The 18,696-nt window shown below is 41.3% G+C and overlaps 1 protein-coding gene across 2 annotated transcripts in view; it reads left to right on the forward strand.

Annotated features, from left to right (window-relative positions):
- zswim8 (zinc finger, SWIM-type containing 8) overlaps positions 1 to 17,086 on the forward strand; it is a 41,192-nt gene extending 24,106 nt beyond the window's left edge. For both annotated transcript variants that reach the window (XM_087837439.1, XM_087837440.1), the window contains exons 17-27: positions 550 to 871; positions 1,850 to 1,996; positions 3,321 to 3,543; positions 4,790 to 5,079; positions 5,179 to 5,402; positions 8,945 to 9,445; positions 10,240 to 10,417; positions 11,028 to 11,201; positions 11,286 to 11,405; positions 12,752 to 12,930; positions 14,722 to 17,086. In XM_087837439.1, the coding sequence (XP_087693565.1) occupies positions 550 to 871; positions 1,850 to 1,996; positions 3,321 to 3,543; positions 4,790 to 5,079; positions 5,179 to 5,402; positions 8,945 to 9,445; positions 10,240 to 10,417; positions 11,028 to 11,201; positions 11,286 to 11,405; positions 12,752 to 12,930; positions 14,722 to 14,925 (2,562 nt within the window). In that variant the 3' untranslated portion in view covers positions 14,926 to 17,086. The remainder of the gene's footprint in view (positions 1 to 549; positions 872 to 1,849; positions 1,997 to 3,320; positions 3,544 to 4,789; positions 5,080 to 5,178; positions 5,403 to 8,944; positions 9,446 to 10,239; positions 10,418 to 11,027; positions 11,202 to 11,285; positions 11,406 to 12,751; positions 12,931 to 14,721) is intronic.
- The last annotated feature ends 1,610 nt before the right edge of the window (positions 17,087 to 18,696 follow it).

Consider the following 18,696-nt stretch of genomic DNA (forward strand, 5'->3'; position numbering starts at 1 on the left):
CTTCTTTCTTTCTCTGATAATGATATTAGGCAATTAATTAGCACAAAGAATGTTAGATGTACATCTTTTTTGGTTACAATAACATTGGCTCAGGAGCTAGACCAGCTCACTGATCTAAAGGGTGGTGGTTCAATCCCTGGCTCCCCTTAGTCTGCATGCCAAATATCCGGAGCAAGATATTAACCCCAAGTTGCTAATGGTAGCACTTAAATGGCAGACAGTGCTTGAGTGAATGGGTGAATCTGGCGTGTTGTATAGAGCGCTTGTAGTAGAAAAGTGCTAAATAAGAATCAGTCATCACAAGGTTCTACTTGTATAAGGTAGGTAAGGTTTTTCCTTGGAGTAAATTGTGACGATCACCAGATAATATGTTCACACAACTAGATATAAGTATGTAAAGATGTGCTTTAACCAAGTACATTGATTGAACACACCATCTCAGATTTTTCTGATTGTGGATTTCTGTTGTAGGGTGTATGCAAAGTGTAAGTGTTTTCTTACTCTCTGTGTCAATGTGTTCTCTCTTTCCTGTCCACCCTCCATGCTCAGATATTGGATAAGCTATTGGACAGAGAGAGTCAGACCCACAAGCCCCAAACTCTAAGCTCCTTCTACTCAAGCAAGCCAGCAGCTGGCAGTCAGCGTAGTCCATCCAAACATACATCCTCCAGCCACAGTGGGGTGGGTGGGGCCACAGGAGTGGTCTCCAAACATGCTACGTCATCTTCCTCAGCATCTACTTTGGTGGCTTCATCCTCGAGCTCTTCCTCTGCTCTGACAATTGGCGGAGAGGGGGTGGCTCCTCAGGCTGATCTGAACCCGGTGCCAAATAACACAGCAGGGGAGAGTGCCGCTGAGACCAGGGAGCATGGTGAGAACCCCACTACCACGTCTCGGTGTCCACCTGTGTGTTCTTGTCATTCTCCAGGCACAAACATCCACTTGGACTTTTTATTACTGAATTTCAAACATATTTCAAATAAATGTCATCGTATAGTTTTAGGTTTTTCCGCATGTTCACTATAACTATATTAAAAATAAAGTATAAAAGCTGTAAACGAGTGCTGCGTGCATTTCACACACACACACACACACACACAGACCAGCACATACTTACTTGTCTTTGTACGGTGTATTCTGGCACCTGTCTATCAGAACCAGCAAACTCTTTCAGCAAACTCTTTCAGCAGTTAGGTCGCTGGTTGCTCGTCCACCACTGTTCCTTCCTTGGACCACTTCTGATTGGACCACTGCAGACCAGGAACCCCCCACAAGAGCTGCAGTTTTGGAGATATTCTAACCATCTTAGCATCATAATTTGGTCCTTGGCAAACTTAGAATGGAATAGAAGAGCCCTTTGTCATTGTACATATACAACAGATCTGTGGGTGCTCCACCCGACTACTACCCAAGAAATATGGATAAAAAAACAGTAATATAAATAACATAAACCATGGTATACATAACAAAGTCTAAATATGAATAACGGAACAGAAAGACTGAAATCTAAATAACAAAATGAATAAAAAGCACACAGTAAAAATGAGGCTGTGTAGTTACCAGGTGGCTTGAGTGTAGTACAGAAGACTTCAGTGGAGTTCAGTGGTGGCATTTGGACGTTGTACACAGTCAGGTTTGCGTTTCCTGAAGGATGAGTGTTACTCAGGACCATGTGTCAGAGTGAATGAGAGTGTGTGGTGGGGAATGGAGATCTGTGGCTGTTTGCTGTCCTGAACTTGCTAAAAACCTTTTTCTGCTTCTACCACATCAAAATGTTCAACTGTTCCCCGGCCGTGTGCGCGTGCATGTGTGTGTAAAGAGATCTCATGATCTGTCCTCGCTTTTTCAGATGGGCCTTCATCTTCAAGTGACCAGCAGAATGACATCACTTCGTTTAAGGAGGCCACAGTGCCCAGTCGGTTGGCACTGGGAGCACGCTGTGGATATAGCCAACGCTGCTGGGGCTCACCTGTACGGCAGAAGAAAAAACACACTGGTACAGTGTTACTATTATTAAGACTGCTGTTATTATCTATACTTTTATACTACTGCTGAATACTGCTTTCATTTGTTCAGAAGAAATGTTGCTTTATGACATGGGTACTTTTGATTATTGCCCTATTTAATATGTATAAGTGGCACTTTTTTCAGGCCTTAAACCTTACTGAAATATAAATAAATAAATAAATAAATAAATATATATATATATATATATATATATATATATATATATATATATATATATATATATATATATATATATATATATTTCAGTAGATATATATTTCAGTAGATATATATTTCAGTAGATATATATTTCAGTAGATATAGATATACTGAAATATATAGATATAGATATATAGATAGATATAGATATACTGAAATATATATATATATATATATATATATATATATATATATATATATATATATATATATATATATATATATATATTTATTAGGGGTGCAACGGTACACAAAAATCAACAACAAAAAATGTTCATGCCTTTTTAAACATTAAACATATCAGGTCCCCATAAGGAGAATCATGTGCTAACGGCTGTCTAAATGACTCGGGTAAAGTTTGCAGCATGCTGCTTGTTTTTGTCTGCTTCCACTTGTCTTTGCACGAGGATGATGTCGGTGTAAATGTGCAGTCATATTCGTTGTGTTCCCACTGGTGCTGTCAGCGTTAATCTGAAATGACGTTAACGCCACAACACGGCAAATCTCCGTTAACGAGCTACCGCGGATCGCCCCGTGCGTGGGGCCAGACAGCGTCAACACGTTAACGAGCTAACTGCGCTAACACACTAGTTCCCACCAATGTAATTGAGCATTGCGTGGCACATCCGACATACTGTTTTACTTTAGTCCATGATGCGCTTACCTTCAGGGTCATACGTCACATGAAGACCAAAATAGTTCCAAACACCAGATCTGAATGAGGTTGGGGGAGGTTTGGGTAGCGTTGAGGCAGTTGCCATGTTGCAACGAGCTTAGCTTCGGTCTTGCTAGCTTGCGCTGCGCTCAGTGGATCTGTGCTCGACAGTGCAGCCTAGGCGAAGTAGTCGAACGCAGATCCACTGAGCTCTCAACACAGACAGCATCGTCAGAAGGAAAGTTGATAAATAAATTACAAATTTTGTATTGTTCGATACATATGCGTACCGAACCGAAAGCACTGTATCGAACGGTTTAATATCGATACGAGTATTGTTGCACCCCTAATATATATGTATATATGTATATGTATGTATATGTTCATATGTGTATACATACACATCAAACAGGACTGGATGTTGATTTTTTTTCGACAGGTATGGCGAGTATTGATAGCAGTGCTCCAGAGACCACCTCAGACAGTTCTCCTACTCTCAGCCGGCGGCCAATGCGGAGCGGCTGGGCAGCAGCATCTTGGGGGCGGGGTCAGGACAGTGACAGCATCAGTAGTTCATCATCTGATTCTTTAGGCTCCTCCTCCTCCAGTGGCTCTCGCAGAGCAGGAGGTGGGGCCAGAGCCAAGAGCACGGACACAAGCAGGTAAACTCACACATGTTTATATTGGGTGCATACTGAATATGAGAAGTATGGAAAAGATAACTAAAGCTTTGCATTTCTTTAGTTGAATCTCTGAAAAGCACCAATACAAGCTATCAGGCAAAAACTCTGCATATGTAGTCATGCTGGGCAGTGGGGGTTTGTTTGTGTTTTTTTTAATTGAGGAAAGTTGGTGCACAAAAGAAGATGGGGCCTAAAAATATCTACAGAAGGATGATCCATAAGAAATAAGAAAAAGAAAGGTCCAGAAAGGAGCTGACACAAGATCCGAGGGATGCATTTAGCCCTCCAGTTGGTCTATGTACTGTTCACTGGTCTTAGTGAGTTATGGTGGCTGTCAAGAAACAGTTTCTAAGGAAGGGAAACTGGTAGAAATGGCTGAGGTATGCCAGATTACACAAAAAGTGGACTGAAGCTCTATGACAACAGGTTAGATGGAGTGATTAATCCAAATTTGACATTTTTTGGATCAAATTATTATTAAATTCAATCCAGTTTTATTTATGTAGTGCCAAATCACAGCAGAAGTTGACTCAAGGCACTTTATATTCTAAGGTAGACAGATAATACAGAGAAATGGATGTTCAGCTGCCTGCCAGTTAGAAGTAAGGGGAGGAAGACTGGACAACACGAGGAAGAGAGTCAGAGATTAATAATAACTAATGATTAAACACAAGAAATGCCCAGTGCATCATGGGAAGCCCCCAGCAGCCTAGGACTAAGGCTCACCTGATCCAGCCCTAACTGTATGCTTTAGCAAAAAGGAAAGTTTTAAGTCTAATCTAAAAAGTAAACGCTCTTTTGAGGGTATGCAGTAGTATGAGGTCTTTAAGATAATATGGGTCTCATATTATTCAAGAGCTTGTATACGAGGAGAAGCATTTTAAATGTGATTCTGGATTGAACAGGGAGCCAATGAAGCCATAATTATGCTCTCTCTTTCTAATCCCTGTCAGTACTCTCACTACAGAGTTTTGGATCAACTGTAAGCTTTTCAGGGAGCGATAAACTAGTTCTTGAGTGTTATTGCGCAAATGCAAAAAAGCAGTCTTACATATTTGTGTAATGTACACATTGATGGACGGGATCAAAAAACTCATACTGCCCTATAGATTTAATACTACTACAAAATAAAATTAAAGAAGTAAAGAGCTTTGGTTACATAGTGGAAATCCACAGTTTGTGTATGTATTTTAATTAATTAATTTGTCATAAATTCTTTGTTTAGGTACAAAGGACGACGTCCTGAGTGTCACGCCCCCCATGTCCCCAATCAGCCCTCAGAAGCAGCAGCTCACTTTTACTTTGAACTGGCTAAGACTGTGCTGATCAAAGCTGGAGGAAACTCCTCCACCTCCATTTTCACTCAGCCCTCAGCCAGTGGGGGGCACCAAGGTCCACATAGAAACCTGCACCTATGTGCCTTTGAGATCGGCCTGTATGCTCTTGGCCTCCACAATTTCGTTTCACCTAACTGGTTGTCCAGGACCTATTCCTCCCACGTGTCCTGGATCACGGGTGAGCAGAAGTGTGGCTGAAGGAAAAAGATAATGGCCCACGTTTAATGGCCCACGTTAGTCACTTACTTTTCCTCCTGTGTCCTTTTTTTGTTTTCAGGCCAAGCCATGGAAATCGGCAGTGCTGCCCTCAACATCTTGGTGGAATGTTGGGACGGTCACCTGACCCCTCCAGAGGTGGCATCCCTCGCGGACCGAGCATCGCGAGCAAGGGACCCCAACATGGTTCGGGCAGCAGCAGAGCTGGCCTTGAGCTGCTTGCCTCATGCTCATGCCCTCAATCCTAATGAGATCCAAAGAGCTTTGGTGCAGTGTAAAGAGCAGGTACTGTGGGAGGGGGTTTGCACAGTAACTTTCCACTAAAGGTTTAAGGCATGTCTCGTAAACAGACTGGCAAGATTATAAGTTACTGTTACTAATTTTAACTGTTATAACTTGTTTATTTAAAAGGGACAGATTATACTGATTAACATGAACACAGATCCATAACTATTTTAGACAATTACAGAATTGTTTTTTAACTTTAATTTGATTTTCATTAATTGCATTAAGTGATTAGAAATTGCAACCATTTCTAGACAGCCATCTTTAGACCATTTAATGGTTAATGGTCAGTCCATTTCTTCATGGTTTTAATTTCAGGCTTAGACGTTCTTTCTGTAAGCAGCTATAAGGTGAAGCAGACAGTGATCAGAGTCCATGAGCTGCACAGGGAACAGCACACAGGGTGGTCTAGTAGTTTAGCATCCCTGGTGGAACACTTAATCTGTGGTCTGCATTTTGGAAGTTCATGGGTGAGGTTTGCACTGTAAAAATTAGGGATGCAACGATACCAATTTTTTCAAACCGATATGATACCGATACTTGGATCTGAGTACTTGCCGATACAGAGTACAAAAACCGATACTTGTACCACACACACACACACACACAAATGCAATTAATTGGAAGACAGGTTTTATTTTATTCTCTGCCGATAAAAAATAAAATCTTAATAAAAATGACCACAAAAAAATTTCAAGTGAAAAATAAGCACTTCTGTTAAATTATTGCAGAGTCTCCACATTGTAATTTAACAAAATATCACTGAACTATTGGCACTGTCTCGAGCTTTCAGAATAATAAATAAACACTTCTGTTTGGAATAAAATAAATACAAATTAGGTTTGAGAATAAATTAAACCTTTAAATTATTGAAGAGTGTCCAATAATAATTGGCCCCCTAGTGGCCAATCTAAAAAACTACAACAAAAAGGACCAGCCACCCTCTGATTAATGAAATAAGTTGGTATCGGTTCATGGTATCGGTTAACTTTTACGAGTATGAGTACACACACATTTTACAGTATCGGCCCTGATACCAGATACCAGTATCGGTATCGGTGCATCCCTAGTAAAAATCCCTACAAATAATGATCAGGCAAGATGTTTTTTTCTCCTTGTTGGCTATCTGGTCAACAAGCTGATTTTGAGCCTCACAGGCTTGTGGTGGGATGTAAACACCGACCACAATGAATGAAGAGAATTCCCTCTGTAAATAAAAAGGTTTGTAGTTCATAAAGAAAGACTCCAGGCGAGGGCTACGTCACTTTCCTCAGAGTGTGACAGCACACTGGCCTTTGCTGATTTAGAAGCAGATTCCACCACTTCTTGTTTTTCCTGAGAGCTCCACGCTTTAGTCCACTGGGGGGGAAAACCCTGAAGTCTGGCATCCGAAGAGGAGTTTTTTACAAGTTCACTCATTTTATATGCCAGTGATCGGATGTTCACCAGGTGTATAGATGGGAGTGAGGCGTGCTGACATAGTTTGATGAGTCATGATCTATGAAAACCAGGGGAAAAAATACAGACATGACTGTCCAATGTTTAAGAGTTCATCTCTGCAAAAGTGACAGGAGGATAGCAGCAAAAACACAGAGTAAACTCACAGAAATCAGCTGAGGAGGTGGAGCACATGAGGCTGATGAGGTTGGTGGTTCAATCCCTCAGTCTGCATTGCCAAATATCGTTGTGCATTGCCAAGTTGCTCTCTGAAGCATCCATCGGAGTATGAATGTGTGTGAATGTTGGTTAGAGAAAACGGTGTAGAAATAAGAAGCATATATCCCTGTACCCTTCAGGATTTATCCCGATCCTTCTATCAGTACTCATCATCATTAAACACAAGTGAGGCCGTTCAACAGGCAGGCATACATGCCCATGCATGTCGTTCCCTCCACCAGTGAAAGAGGATGTGTTACCCTATGGGGTCATTAACTGTTCCTTTCCTTTGCCATACTTCTTGTTTGCGGTCATTTTATCATGGGTGGTAGATGCTAAATAGACTGATTCTTATGCAGCACGTATCTATTCTCTCAGAGCACTCAAAGCACTTTATCAGCAATATGATATGAACTGGATCGTGTCTATTGAACAAAAGGATGTCATATTGTTTGATAGAAATGAAAGTTATCAAATATCAAAGTGAACAAATGATGTGGCAGGATTGTTTAACTCAAAACGATGCTCTATAGTTTGTATGGACCCCCGATGGTTGTATTCATGCCGGACAACAAAGGGGCGTACTCTTAACGAGACAGCAGGTCCTGGATCTCCTCCCAGATTTGGACCAGCACATCACTTCAATAGAATTTAAAAACTGGCATATAGTTTGAAGTCTGAACTTTCAACATAAGTTGAATTTGAGACTCATCGCGGCTGCAGCTTGTCGCTATGTCATCTTAAATTGGTCATGTGATTTGGAGGCACCGGCCTGAGAGATAAGAACACGCACCTTTGTTGCGTTTCCAGAGTGTAACAATCAACCGCCCGTGGTGTTGATTCACAATGTGCTCTGGCACCATCATAGGCATCAGTTGCTACTGACAACAAGAAATAAAACTGGTCTGCTCTATGGGCGAAAACATTTTATAGTAGTGTGGGGGGGGACGACGACACTATGCAATATATTCAGTACTGGAATTTATATTCAATATTAATTGTAGCTAGGCTCAAAATGTTAATGCTAGCTTGTTAGCATTAACAATGTACAAAACTAGTGCCAACTAGTTTTGTACATTGTCATATACAAAACTAGTTGGCACTAGGGGGGTGGCAAGAGATTATTTTAGGGTGGCACATGCAGCCCCTGGATCCACTGCTTAAAGAATGGTACAACAATCAGAAAATCCAGCTTCTGCTCTCATCAGTTCTCAGATATTTACAGACTTGTTTAAAAAAAAGAGGGGATCCAATTGAGTTTCATTTATACAGCAGTAAAGCATGACAGCAGTCATCGATATGGTGCTGTGATTAACAATGTAATGTAGGATGATGATACTGTGAGGAAAAAATGGCCCTGTTTCAACTTTTTTGTTGCCACCAAATTCAAAAGAAGTTCATATTTTTGTAACATTTTCTCATTTTAAACGATGTTTTCTGCTTTTTAATGTGAGTAAAATATTGTTTTTTTTATGATTTCAAAAATCATTGCCTTCTGTTTTTGTTTACATTTTTTTTAACTGGGTTTGTCGAGGTGCAATTCAAGTCAGTTTCAATGTTGTTTCCTTAGCAGTCATATTACATCTTTTGGATTTATGTTGTGGTTTCTCGAATTATCAAAGTAACTATCAAATATAACCTTAACAAAAAATGTTACTTCATGGTTTATGTGTCTTGTGACGTCAAATCCTGCACATAAAATATCTGGTGTGGCTTGTTTTGTGGGAATATCTGAGTTATGAGGAACATTACTGTGAAAGTGGCTCATGGCAGACTGCCGTAACCTTAAACCAAAGCAGCAATATTACGTAGCCCATGTTTCCAAGAGTAAATTTAAATCGTTTTGCTTCCTCATCTCACTTCCTCTCTGTCCTGCTTTCCTCTAGGATAATGTCATGCTGGAGAAGGCCTGCATGGCAGTAGAGGAAGCAGCTAAGGGTGGAGGTGTCTACCCCGAGGTTCTGTTTGAGGTGGCTCACCAGTGGTACTGGTTGTATGAGCAGTCAGTAGGTGGAGGATCGAGCCAACAACGGGAAACATCCGGCCGATGTGGGGCAAACGGCGGTTCGGGCAGGAGGCCTCCAGAGTCCAACTGTGGTGTGGTTCTTGACAGTGGAGCCAACATGGAGTCTCCAGGCGTAGCAACAGTCACAGCTTCCGTCACTGCGGCCGCTGTCGTGCCAGTTATCTCTGTAGGGTCCACCATTTACCAATCCCACGCTATGCCTGGCCAGGCTATGGCTCACCCCCACACCCCGGGCCTCCACCCATACACCACTATCCAGGCCCATCTCCCCACCGTCTGCACGCCCCAATACCTAGGGCACCCTCTGCAGCATGTCCCCCGGCCCACCGTCTTCCCTGTGTCTGGGGCTGCATATCCACAGGTCAGAGTTCATTTTGGATCGTTTTAGATAGTATGGACTCAACTATGTTTTTCATTGTCTTTTATATTCTTCTCTAAAAATATTTTATTGCAAGCGGTTAAATTCAAAGGGAACACCCCATAAAGCAAGCTGAAAGACATTTACACTTGAACGGAGAAACAAAAACCAGGATGAGAACAAATCGACACACTGAAGAAATACAGCACATACAGCAGATAGACAGACACACACATACATGCTTTTTTCCTGGTACTGTTCCAGAAATATCAAATATGGTTTGTTGCTTCAAGTTTTTGACCCCTATATATTTAATGTAAGGCAAATTAAATTACCTGACAATGACAAACAAACGCGCACACACACAAAGAAAAAAGAAGCACAGCACGAATGATCTCATAGCCAGTAACTTTTTGGATTACGCGTTATTAGTTTTTTCTTTTATTGCTTACTTTGTTAAGTTGTTTGGCTCCTTGGTAGCAAAACTTAAAGAGATGAGGGCTACTTCAATACTTTTGCACATTGCTTTACATGCGAGATCTTCAAACTTGCCTAACAGTTTCATCATTAGAGATACTGACGGCTTTTATAGCAACTGGAAAAGCTTGTACAGCTCCTCCTAATGTCAGACAAAGAGACGCTTCTTATATCCAGTGCTGTTTATGAATAAGTGCGTATCACAAATGTTTTCACAACTATTAGTAGTAGTATTGGTTTTTTTCATATGTGCATCTCGTTAATTCCTAGTTTTTATTGTCTTGTACTTGTAACTGTGCATGTTTGCTTAACTGCTTCAGGGAATGCACCCAGCATTCATTGGTGCCCAGTATCCATTCTCAGTGGCCACTGGCCCCCAGCCATCAATGGCAGCCACGGCTGTCACCTTCCCTGGTGTTCCTGTACCGTCCATGACTCAAATTGCTGTCCACCCCTACCACACCGAGGCTGGTCTGCCACTCAGCACCACTGTAGCAGGTCGGGACTACTTTGTGTTTAAGATCGGCAGTTGCTAATTCTTCTGAATTAAACCTTTTTTTTTGCTGGTAATTGTTACATTGTTACATGGACGAGTTTGCATGCAGTTGTGGTCAGAAGTTTACTCATCAGAAGCATGAATGTCAAGGTTAATCTGGGACTTTAAACTTTGAACTGCTCTTTTTTAGCTTGTCCGTGTGGACAGTTACAAATTCAGTCAGAGGGCCTCTTCCTTGGTTCCCCGTCTTGGTCCATGGCAGTGTCTTCTTCTAGACCTGAATAACGTGTTTGAGCTGATTATCTTAGAATCTGCAGTTGTTTAGAAATAGCTCCAAAAGACTTTCCTTGTTTAAATCCTTATCCTCCTTCTTAGTTTAAGTTCTTTGGACTGTTCAGACTGTCGCAGAACCTTCAGCACCACGTATTAAACAACTTGACTATATGTATGTATTTGAGCATGTGTGAATTGGAGAAAACCTAAAATAAACCTTTGGGGGTTTTAAAGCCACTGAAGATACTTTCATGCCCTTGATTAGTGAATGTAAACTTTTCACAACAATTGTATGTTGTCATTGCTAACCAATGTCCTGTGTCTGTTAAAATGTTGTAGTTGGTGGTGTTCACCCTGGCCCCACCATCCAGGCCATCCAGGGAGCATCTCTGCCCTCTCTGTCCTCTCAGCCTGGCTCCTTGGTCAGCAGTCCTTTCCCAGCAGAAGATGAGCAGCACAGCCAGCCCATTAGCCAACAAGGCCTGCACTACTTGCATTCTGCTTATAGAGTTGGTGAGTAGTTTATGTTCTCTGGTTATATGTTAGTCTAAGTAGTCTGCATTAATAACCAATATGTATTCCTTGTCGTCTGTAAAGGCATGTTGGCATTAGAGATGTTGGGCAGAAGGGCTCACAATGACCATCCCAACAACTTCTCCAGGAGCCCTCCTTATACTGAGGACGTCAAATGGTTGCTGGGACTTGCTGCCAGGCTAGGTGAGACTTTACCAAATACACTGCACTGACCTGGACACATATTTGCATTCTGTTTGAAATCGAGGAAGTAAGATAATAAAAGAAATTGTTGCTACAGAAGCCAATTTTGAAGAAAAAAATACAAAAAAGTAAAGCCTTCAATTATATAGTAATGTTCTAGGTCTTAAGCCATCCATTATTTCTTTGCATTTTGCTGGGAAATGGCAAATAGATGCAACAATGTATTGAAACATTTGGAAAAATCAATGGAAATAAAGTCTATGAGAACAGAGATTGTAAAATTATGACCATCGTTATTTTTCAACATAGCCTGAACTCTCTGTGGCAGATGGATGGGAATGATGATCCCATAAGGGATAAGGAAATAAAGAATAGAAAGAGTTCAGTTTACATTTAATAAGCAACCAACTTGAATAAAAGTGCCACAGGTGCATAATGGGGGCCTTATACTGTAAGAGTGCAAAGATGTTACATATGCAATAATGGGGGGAAAACAAAAGTAAAAATGAAGTAAGACTGACACTGTGCCAGAGAGGAGTGCAAACTGTGTTACTAAACTATATGAAAAAGAAGAAAGGGTAAGACCGATAACTATGTGTGGACTCTGCCACAGAAAAACAGTTAGTGTGCAGTTTTATAGAGAGTGGCAGGAAGTGTGAATCGGCCTGAGGGAGAAGGAGCTCTCGACATGTGGAGTGGACTTTGGTGTGATGGGTTCTCCGTGATGGCGAGCAGTTAGCTCAGTGACCTCCTGTCCCTCACCGACTGGAACGCCTGCAGATTCTGACCAATGATGCTTTCAGCTCTGCGGATTAGTTTGTTCATCCTGCCGGTATCTCTGGCACTGATGCTGTAACCATTCATATGCCTGACGACCCAACCATGACGACAAATAAACAGGCTTCACTGCAATCCACAGCTTCCTCTTCCTGACGTAGCAAAAGGATCAAATTAAATCATGAAGCGTCACATGTCATTCAGTTTCAGACAGTTAGTCCTGTTTCCTTTTTAGCTGTTTTAATTGATGCTGGCTTAGCTATAAGCTTTCCTCTTTAGACTGCTTTAAGAGCATTTCAAGAGATAACGGGATTAACCGCTCCATGGTCATTTTCAGTTAAATTGTAATCTGTCTCGTTTTTTTTAATCTCTTCCACAGTTGATTTATTATTTGAAATTTTATAGATGATCTGTGTGTTGGCTGAAGTTTAATGCAAATCTGATTAAGACAGAGGTAGGAGTCAGGCAGCAATCCCTGGATCACTCCTACCTCCATCTTAATCACTGTTACTCCTTCCTGTCTACATGGCTCAAGGCAGACTTTTCTCTCACTCTTTCCGTCCTGCCAGGAGTCAACTACGTGTACCAGTTCTGTGTTGGAGCAGCAAAAGGCGTCCTCAGTCCGTTTGTCCTGCAGGAGTTAATCATGGAGGCCTTGCAAAGGCTGAACCCCGCCCACATCCATGCCCATCTTCGAACACCTGCTTTCCAACAGCTTGTCCAGCGCTGCCAGCAAGCCTATCTGCAGGTACATCATATTCACCGCAACACAGCGCTCCCTCGTTTATCGCGGGTGTTACGTTCTAAAAATAACCCGCGATAAGTGAAATCTGCGAAGTAGCCAACTTTATTTTTTACAATTAATATAGATGTTTTAAGGCTGTAACATCGTCACTACACACTTTATACACTTTTCTTACACAGGCATGAACATTTTCACACTTTTCTCTCTTGTTTAAACTCTCAAAGTTCAAACCTTCGTAGAAAAATAAGTCCAGTATTATAGGATCAAACCAGACACCCCCAGCTGCCGCTGACGGTGCAAAATGTTTCATCGACATTGTTGCGTTTGTTGGGGAGAAAACTTACAAACATACAGCACTTCAGACTCACACTGCTAGCGAAGATTTGTGTAAATTTGACAAGCTGAACGCATTCTGTACTGTACAGGTGACACGGTCTACAGCCAATCAGGACGCAGAACACAATGCGCTGTTAAAAAAAACAAACACGATATAGCGAGGGACCACTGCATTCATCATGGGGTTGATGACAGGTTGGGCTGCAGGACTGATTCCCACAAGTGTCTCATATTTATAAGTAATTAAAATCTTTTACAGCCAAAAATGTAATTCAGTCAAATGAAGTAAAACAAAGTTTTTCAGTAAGGAGAGTAAAAAGCACGATAGAGCTGTTGTAAAAAGCCAATATTTGTCTACATGTGTTCACAGGCCCAAGTGACTGTCGTGGAGATTTTAATGAACAAAGTCTGCAGACTCAGTTACTATAATCAACACTGTTTATTATCACGCACACGAGAGAGAGTACAAGAGCACGATGCTGTCATGCAGTCTCTGAGACGGGAGTGGAGCTCCCACTCCTTTACACGTTCACAAAAAGGGAGGAAGTAACAAACTGATCATAGCACCTCACGCGGCTCGCTGTGAAACCTAACAAACACTCCACTACAACGAGTGCGCTGTTTCATGCCCTTGGTGTTATCAGCGCCTGCAAAAGATGTTTTCTTCAGCTGGTGAGGATGACATGAGTTGAGCTACTTCTAGACTGTTGAGTGGAAGTTTCCATTACGATGCCACAACTGAGCGTACGCTTAAGCACTGCAGCACTTTAAATTTTCTATTACATGACCAATTGGGAATCTGTTGTGATAACCTGAATCTGATAATCCTCTGGCTCGATTGCCAATTTTAGTTTTCTTTTTACATATTTTCTGTATTTTTTTTCCGGCCACTTCATAGTGACTCACATCCTCCCAGCAGCTAATTGTCAGATGTTGTGGAGGCTGCACCGAGCAATTATGTAGATTTACAGCTCCAGTTCCACAAGTTTGTGATGCTGTGTAAAATATCAGTTCAAACAGAACGCAATGACTTGTTAGTCTCATAAAGACATAATTTATTAACAGTAGAGCATCAAAAACATATCAAATGTTTAAACTGAGAAAATCTTCATGTCATCAAATTTAAAATGAACTGGGCAACTAAAAGCTGAAAACAGCTATATGAACATTTTGAAACTAATTGAGGTTGAATGGCAACAGGTCAGTAACATGTCTCAGCTTAAACATTTGAGACGTTCTTTTTGTTCGATTGTCAATAATATTTGAGTTTATAAGATTAGAAAATCATTTTTGTTTTTTTGGACTTAGGTTGTAAATCATTTAAGCACATCTGTAAGTTGGTTGAATGTGACCTAGCTTTATAGAAACACTGTTGTAGTCCGGCATGTGTTATGTGTGAGTAGCTCCACTTGAACAGGAAGGTTCAGGCTACATTGTCACCTCCTTTTCTCTCTGCAGCATATTCACCACCGGCTCATCCACCTGACACCTGCTGACTACGATGACTTTGTCAACATGATCCGCAGCGCACGAGGTGCTTTCTGTCTGACTCCTGTGGGTATGATGCAGTTTAACGATGTGCTGCAGAACCTGAAAAGGGGCAAACAGACCAAGGAACTATGGCAGCGTATATCCCTGGAGATGGCAACCTTCTCTCCGTGAGCAGCACACTCGGGGAGACTAAATCTGCTCAGCGTCAGCCTGGGCCAAGAAGTCCCATCCAGCCTCCAGCATAGCTACTGCCACTGCACTGAGCTGACCACACTTACGTGTGATTTTGTTAGGGCCATCGCTCCCTGCTCCGAGGACTCAGTGAAGCGCACATAGGCAGTGCAATCGACTCCCATTCCCCAATTCACAGACTTACTTTTGTTTTTTGTGTTTGTCCACCAGAGCGTTGTGAAGAAGCCTGGTCACTTACCTGCTCTTCCTGGCTGATCTTTTATCATTGTTTATCGTTATGTAAATGTGGAATTCCAGTGTACTCCTTCCTTTCTTCATTTCTCCTCAACTTAAGACTGACAGGGATCTCTCCCCCTCATCCTCACTTCATTTTCACTGTTTTGTATTCTGTTTTTAGTTTTGTTTTAAAGGAAACCACTGCGTGAGTTATTTTTATGCTGCAACATTCCTGTGTAGTGGTAGATGCTTCACTCACCAGAGTCTTGTCACCATGGATATGAATCATTACAGTGTGGGACAAAACAATGATTTGTGAGAAGAAAAAAAAAGTTTAATATGAAGCATTTTATTGTCCCTATTGGTGAGGATTTTTCAGTATTTTGTTTAATCTTTTTTTGATACTTTGTAATAGGCTATGACACGTAAGCAAATAGGAATGGGACGAGAGCGAGGGGATGCTGAAGGTGCTTTTTCTGTTGTGTGGGATACATTTGTACATTTTAGCCTGCCTGAGAAGTGACATGAACAGCTCCAGACCAAAACCAGAGGCCACCTCACCACTGCTTAGGCAAGCAATGTCTGCAAGGCCTTCTCGAGCTACACTGTCCAACAGTCAAAACACCTTATCAGTCCCATTTGGGCTAAGTTGTTTGTTTGTTTTCCAATATGGAATCCCCAGATTTCCAGCAGCTGTCAGAACATTTAATAGATCTTTTATATAAATATAAAAATGCTTTAAAGCAAACTAGATTTGCTTAATCTAATTTACAATGCTGTCTAAACAGACTCCTGACTAAAACGTAATAAAAAGAATTTAGAATAGCATGACCATAAATATTAAAATCACGCATCCAGCCCTTCTTCACCGCATCTAAAGCACTGACTAGTTTAAATGCACAGAATACAGCAGTGTGGATGGAGATGGCAGACCTATTGGAAGCAGCATTGTCCATTTGACTGACCCACATCCTTTTTCGTCCAAAGTTTTCCATATTGTAAAAGCCAAACATACCGTGTAAACACTCCTTTATAAGCCTTTTGTTTGTCCAGTGATGGAGTGCATTTGCCTTGTTCTGATGCACCAAACAGAACTAAAACCACTGTTTGGGTGATTGAAGTGTAAAAGAAAAACTTTCTGGCCGCACTCAGAAAAACCCAAATAAGCCACACAAAACTGAAATGTCTGCTTTATTATTCCTGTGCCTGTTTTTGAAGGCCAGGAATTTGGTTCAGCAAATGTACATTTTTAGTGGACAAGTCCCAGACATCGCTGTCTCACCTTCCAACCACATTTGTTTTCTCTGCAGATTACACTGACATCTATTACAGTGTAATCAGTACCAGTCACCATATCAGCTTAGCGTTTTAGGTTGTCCGAGGTCCTGAATTATATGCTGCTCATGCTTGGTATACACTGTCACACATGTACAGTGTAGCTAATCATCTAAAACCCAAATGTTCTGAGACTATTACTTTGGCACCACGTTCTCTTAATCAGACATGGCTTTGGTTTTGCTCTGGAAAGTGCTATCTTCTTTGTTTTCAGTTTTCTGGTCCACTTAAGCCCCAACACTCTTCAAGACAGTTACCAGACACCTATGACACAGTGTGTTTGAGTGGCCCTCTTCTTCGATGTGGTTAGCTCATAGCCCATGGTGCTGTTACTTCAAGACATGTTGACACAGTCCAGGCAGCTGCTGTGGTTCTGAAACTGGCTCATTGGTTCTGGACCTCACAGGTGAAGGTGACGTAGTAGAAAATGTACTGTGATATTTTTGTATTTCTCAAAAGTGTAGTTCGATTGAAAAGTTGTATATGTGCTGATTGCAAAAGGTTCTAATTGAGAGTGCAAAGACAAAAAAATAAAAGCAATAGTAAAAGTGTAGAGTTTACTTTAATAAAGATCATTGAAAACACTAAATTGCTTTGACTGATTTGTGGGTTTGAGTAGGGATTTATTTGTTTTATCCAACTTAGGCTAAAATGGCAAAACCAATGTGTTTCTGTGCAATATCTCACCCATGGCCACAAGAGTTAGCAGTCAGATTATCCAATCCTTTTCCTGACAATACCCACTGTCATATATACTATACAGCAGTCCCTCGTTTACGTTACGTTCTAAAAATAACCCGCGATAGGTGAAATCAGCAACTTTATTTATCTAAAATTATTATTATAGATGTTTTAGGGCTGTAAAACCCCTCACTACACACTTTATACACTTCTCTCAGACAGAAATGAACATTTTCAATTTTCTCTCTTGTTGGGGAGAAAACTTACAAACATACAGTACAGCACTTCAGAGTCACACTGCTAGTAAAGATTTGTGTAAATTTGACAAGCTGAACGCATTCTGTACTGTACAGGAGCCGCAGCACGAGATTGACTGGCAATGGTCTACAGCCAATCAGGACCCAGAACACAAAGCGTTGTTTTAAAAAATAAAAATAAAGAAATTGCACAAAAAAATTCTGCGAAACAGCGAGGCCACGAAAGGTGAACCGCAATATAGTGAGGGGACCACTGTATTGCCAAAATTCCCACAGAAATCCAAATCATCAAATTCAAGTGTTCCAATTGCTTCCATGACTACAGGTGTGTAAAATCAAACACCTAGGTATGCAGACTGCTTTATTTGTGAGAGAATGGCTCACTCTCAGGAGATCAGTGAATGCCACCTGTGGAATAAGTTGTCGTGACATTTCCGAGAAGCTTCTTTAGTTCATCATTTCTCTTCTCTGATGAGAGGTGAAACATCTTCAAGCAACTTAAAGAAGTCCAGACACTTTTCTTTCCAAGCTCCTTGGACTACGATGACCTGAAAGACTGAGAACACAGAAATCTTGCTACTAAATATTCCGCAGTCAACTGTTAGTGGTAGTATTATAGCAAAGTGATAGCGATTAGGAATAACATCAACCATGCTACAAAGTGGTAGGCTACGTAAAATCGCAGAGCGAGTTCAGCAGACTGTGAGGTTGCCAACTTTCTGCAGAGTCAGTGGCTAGAAACCTCCAAATTTCATGTGGCCTTCAGATTAGCCCAATAACAATGCATGGAGAGGTGGATGGAATGGGTTTCCACGACCGAGCAGCTGCATCCAAGTAAAGCTGCCACGGGACTGTAAAGACCTCACAAATTCACTTTGAAAGAATGGTCTAAAATTCCTATAAACACAGTCCTAAAACTTGTGGAAACCCTTCCCAGAAGAGTTGAAGCTGTTCCAGCTGCAAAGCTAATAAAGCAATCCATTTTGTCCATTTTGTTTACCAATCAAGATATCAGAAGCAGTATATATATATAACCGGGTGATGTCCAGTGTAGTTCTTTTCCCATGTCCCAAATAATTAATATAGTTTCAAAGTTACACTCTTAGAACAGTTATAACTTAATTAGAGCTCCCCTCCGTGAATCGCTACCTTATCGTGGTGGAGGGGTTTGTGTGTCCCAGGGATACCAGGGGCTATGTTGTATGGGGGCTTTTGCCCCCTGGTAGGGTCTCCCATGGCAAATTGGTCCTGGGTGAGGGAC

Source organism: Neolamprologus brichardi, unplaced genomic scaffold, assembly GCF_056152115.1.
Source record: "Neolamprologus brichardi isolate AB-2024 unplaced genomic scaffold, ASM5615211v1 NODE_ptg000033l+_length_6344489_cov_1, whole genome shotgun sequence".
In the NCBI taxonomy this organism is placed as follows: Eukaryota; Metazoa; Chordata; class Actinopteri; order Cichliformes; family Cichlidae; genus Neolamprologus; species Neolamprologus brichardi.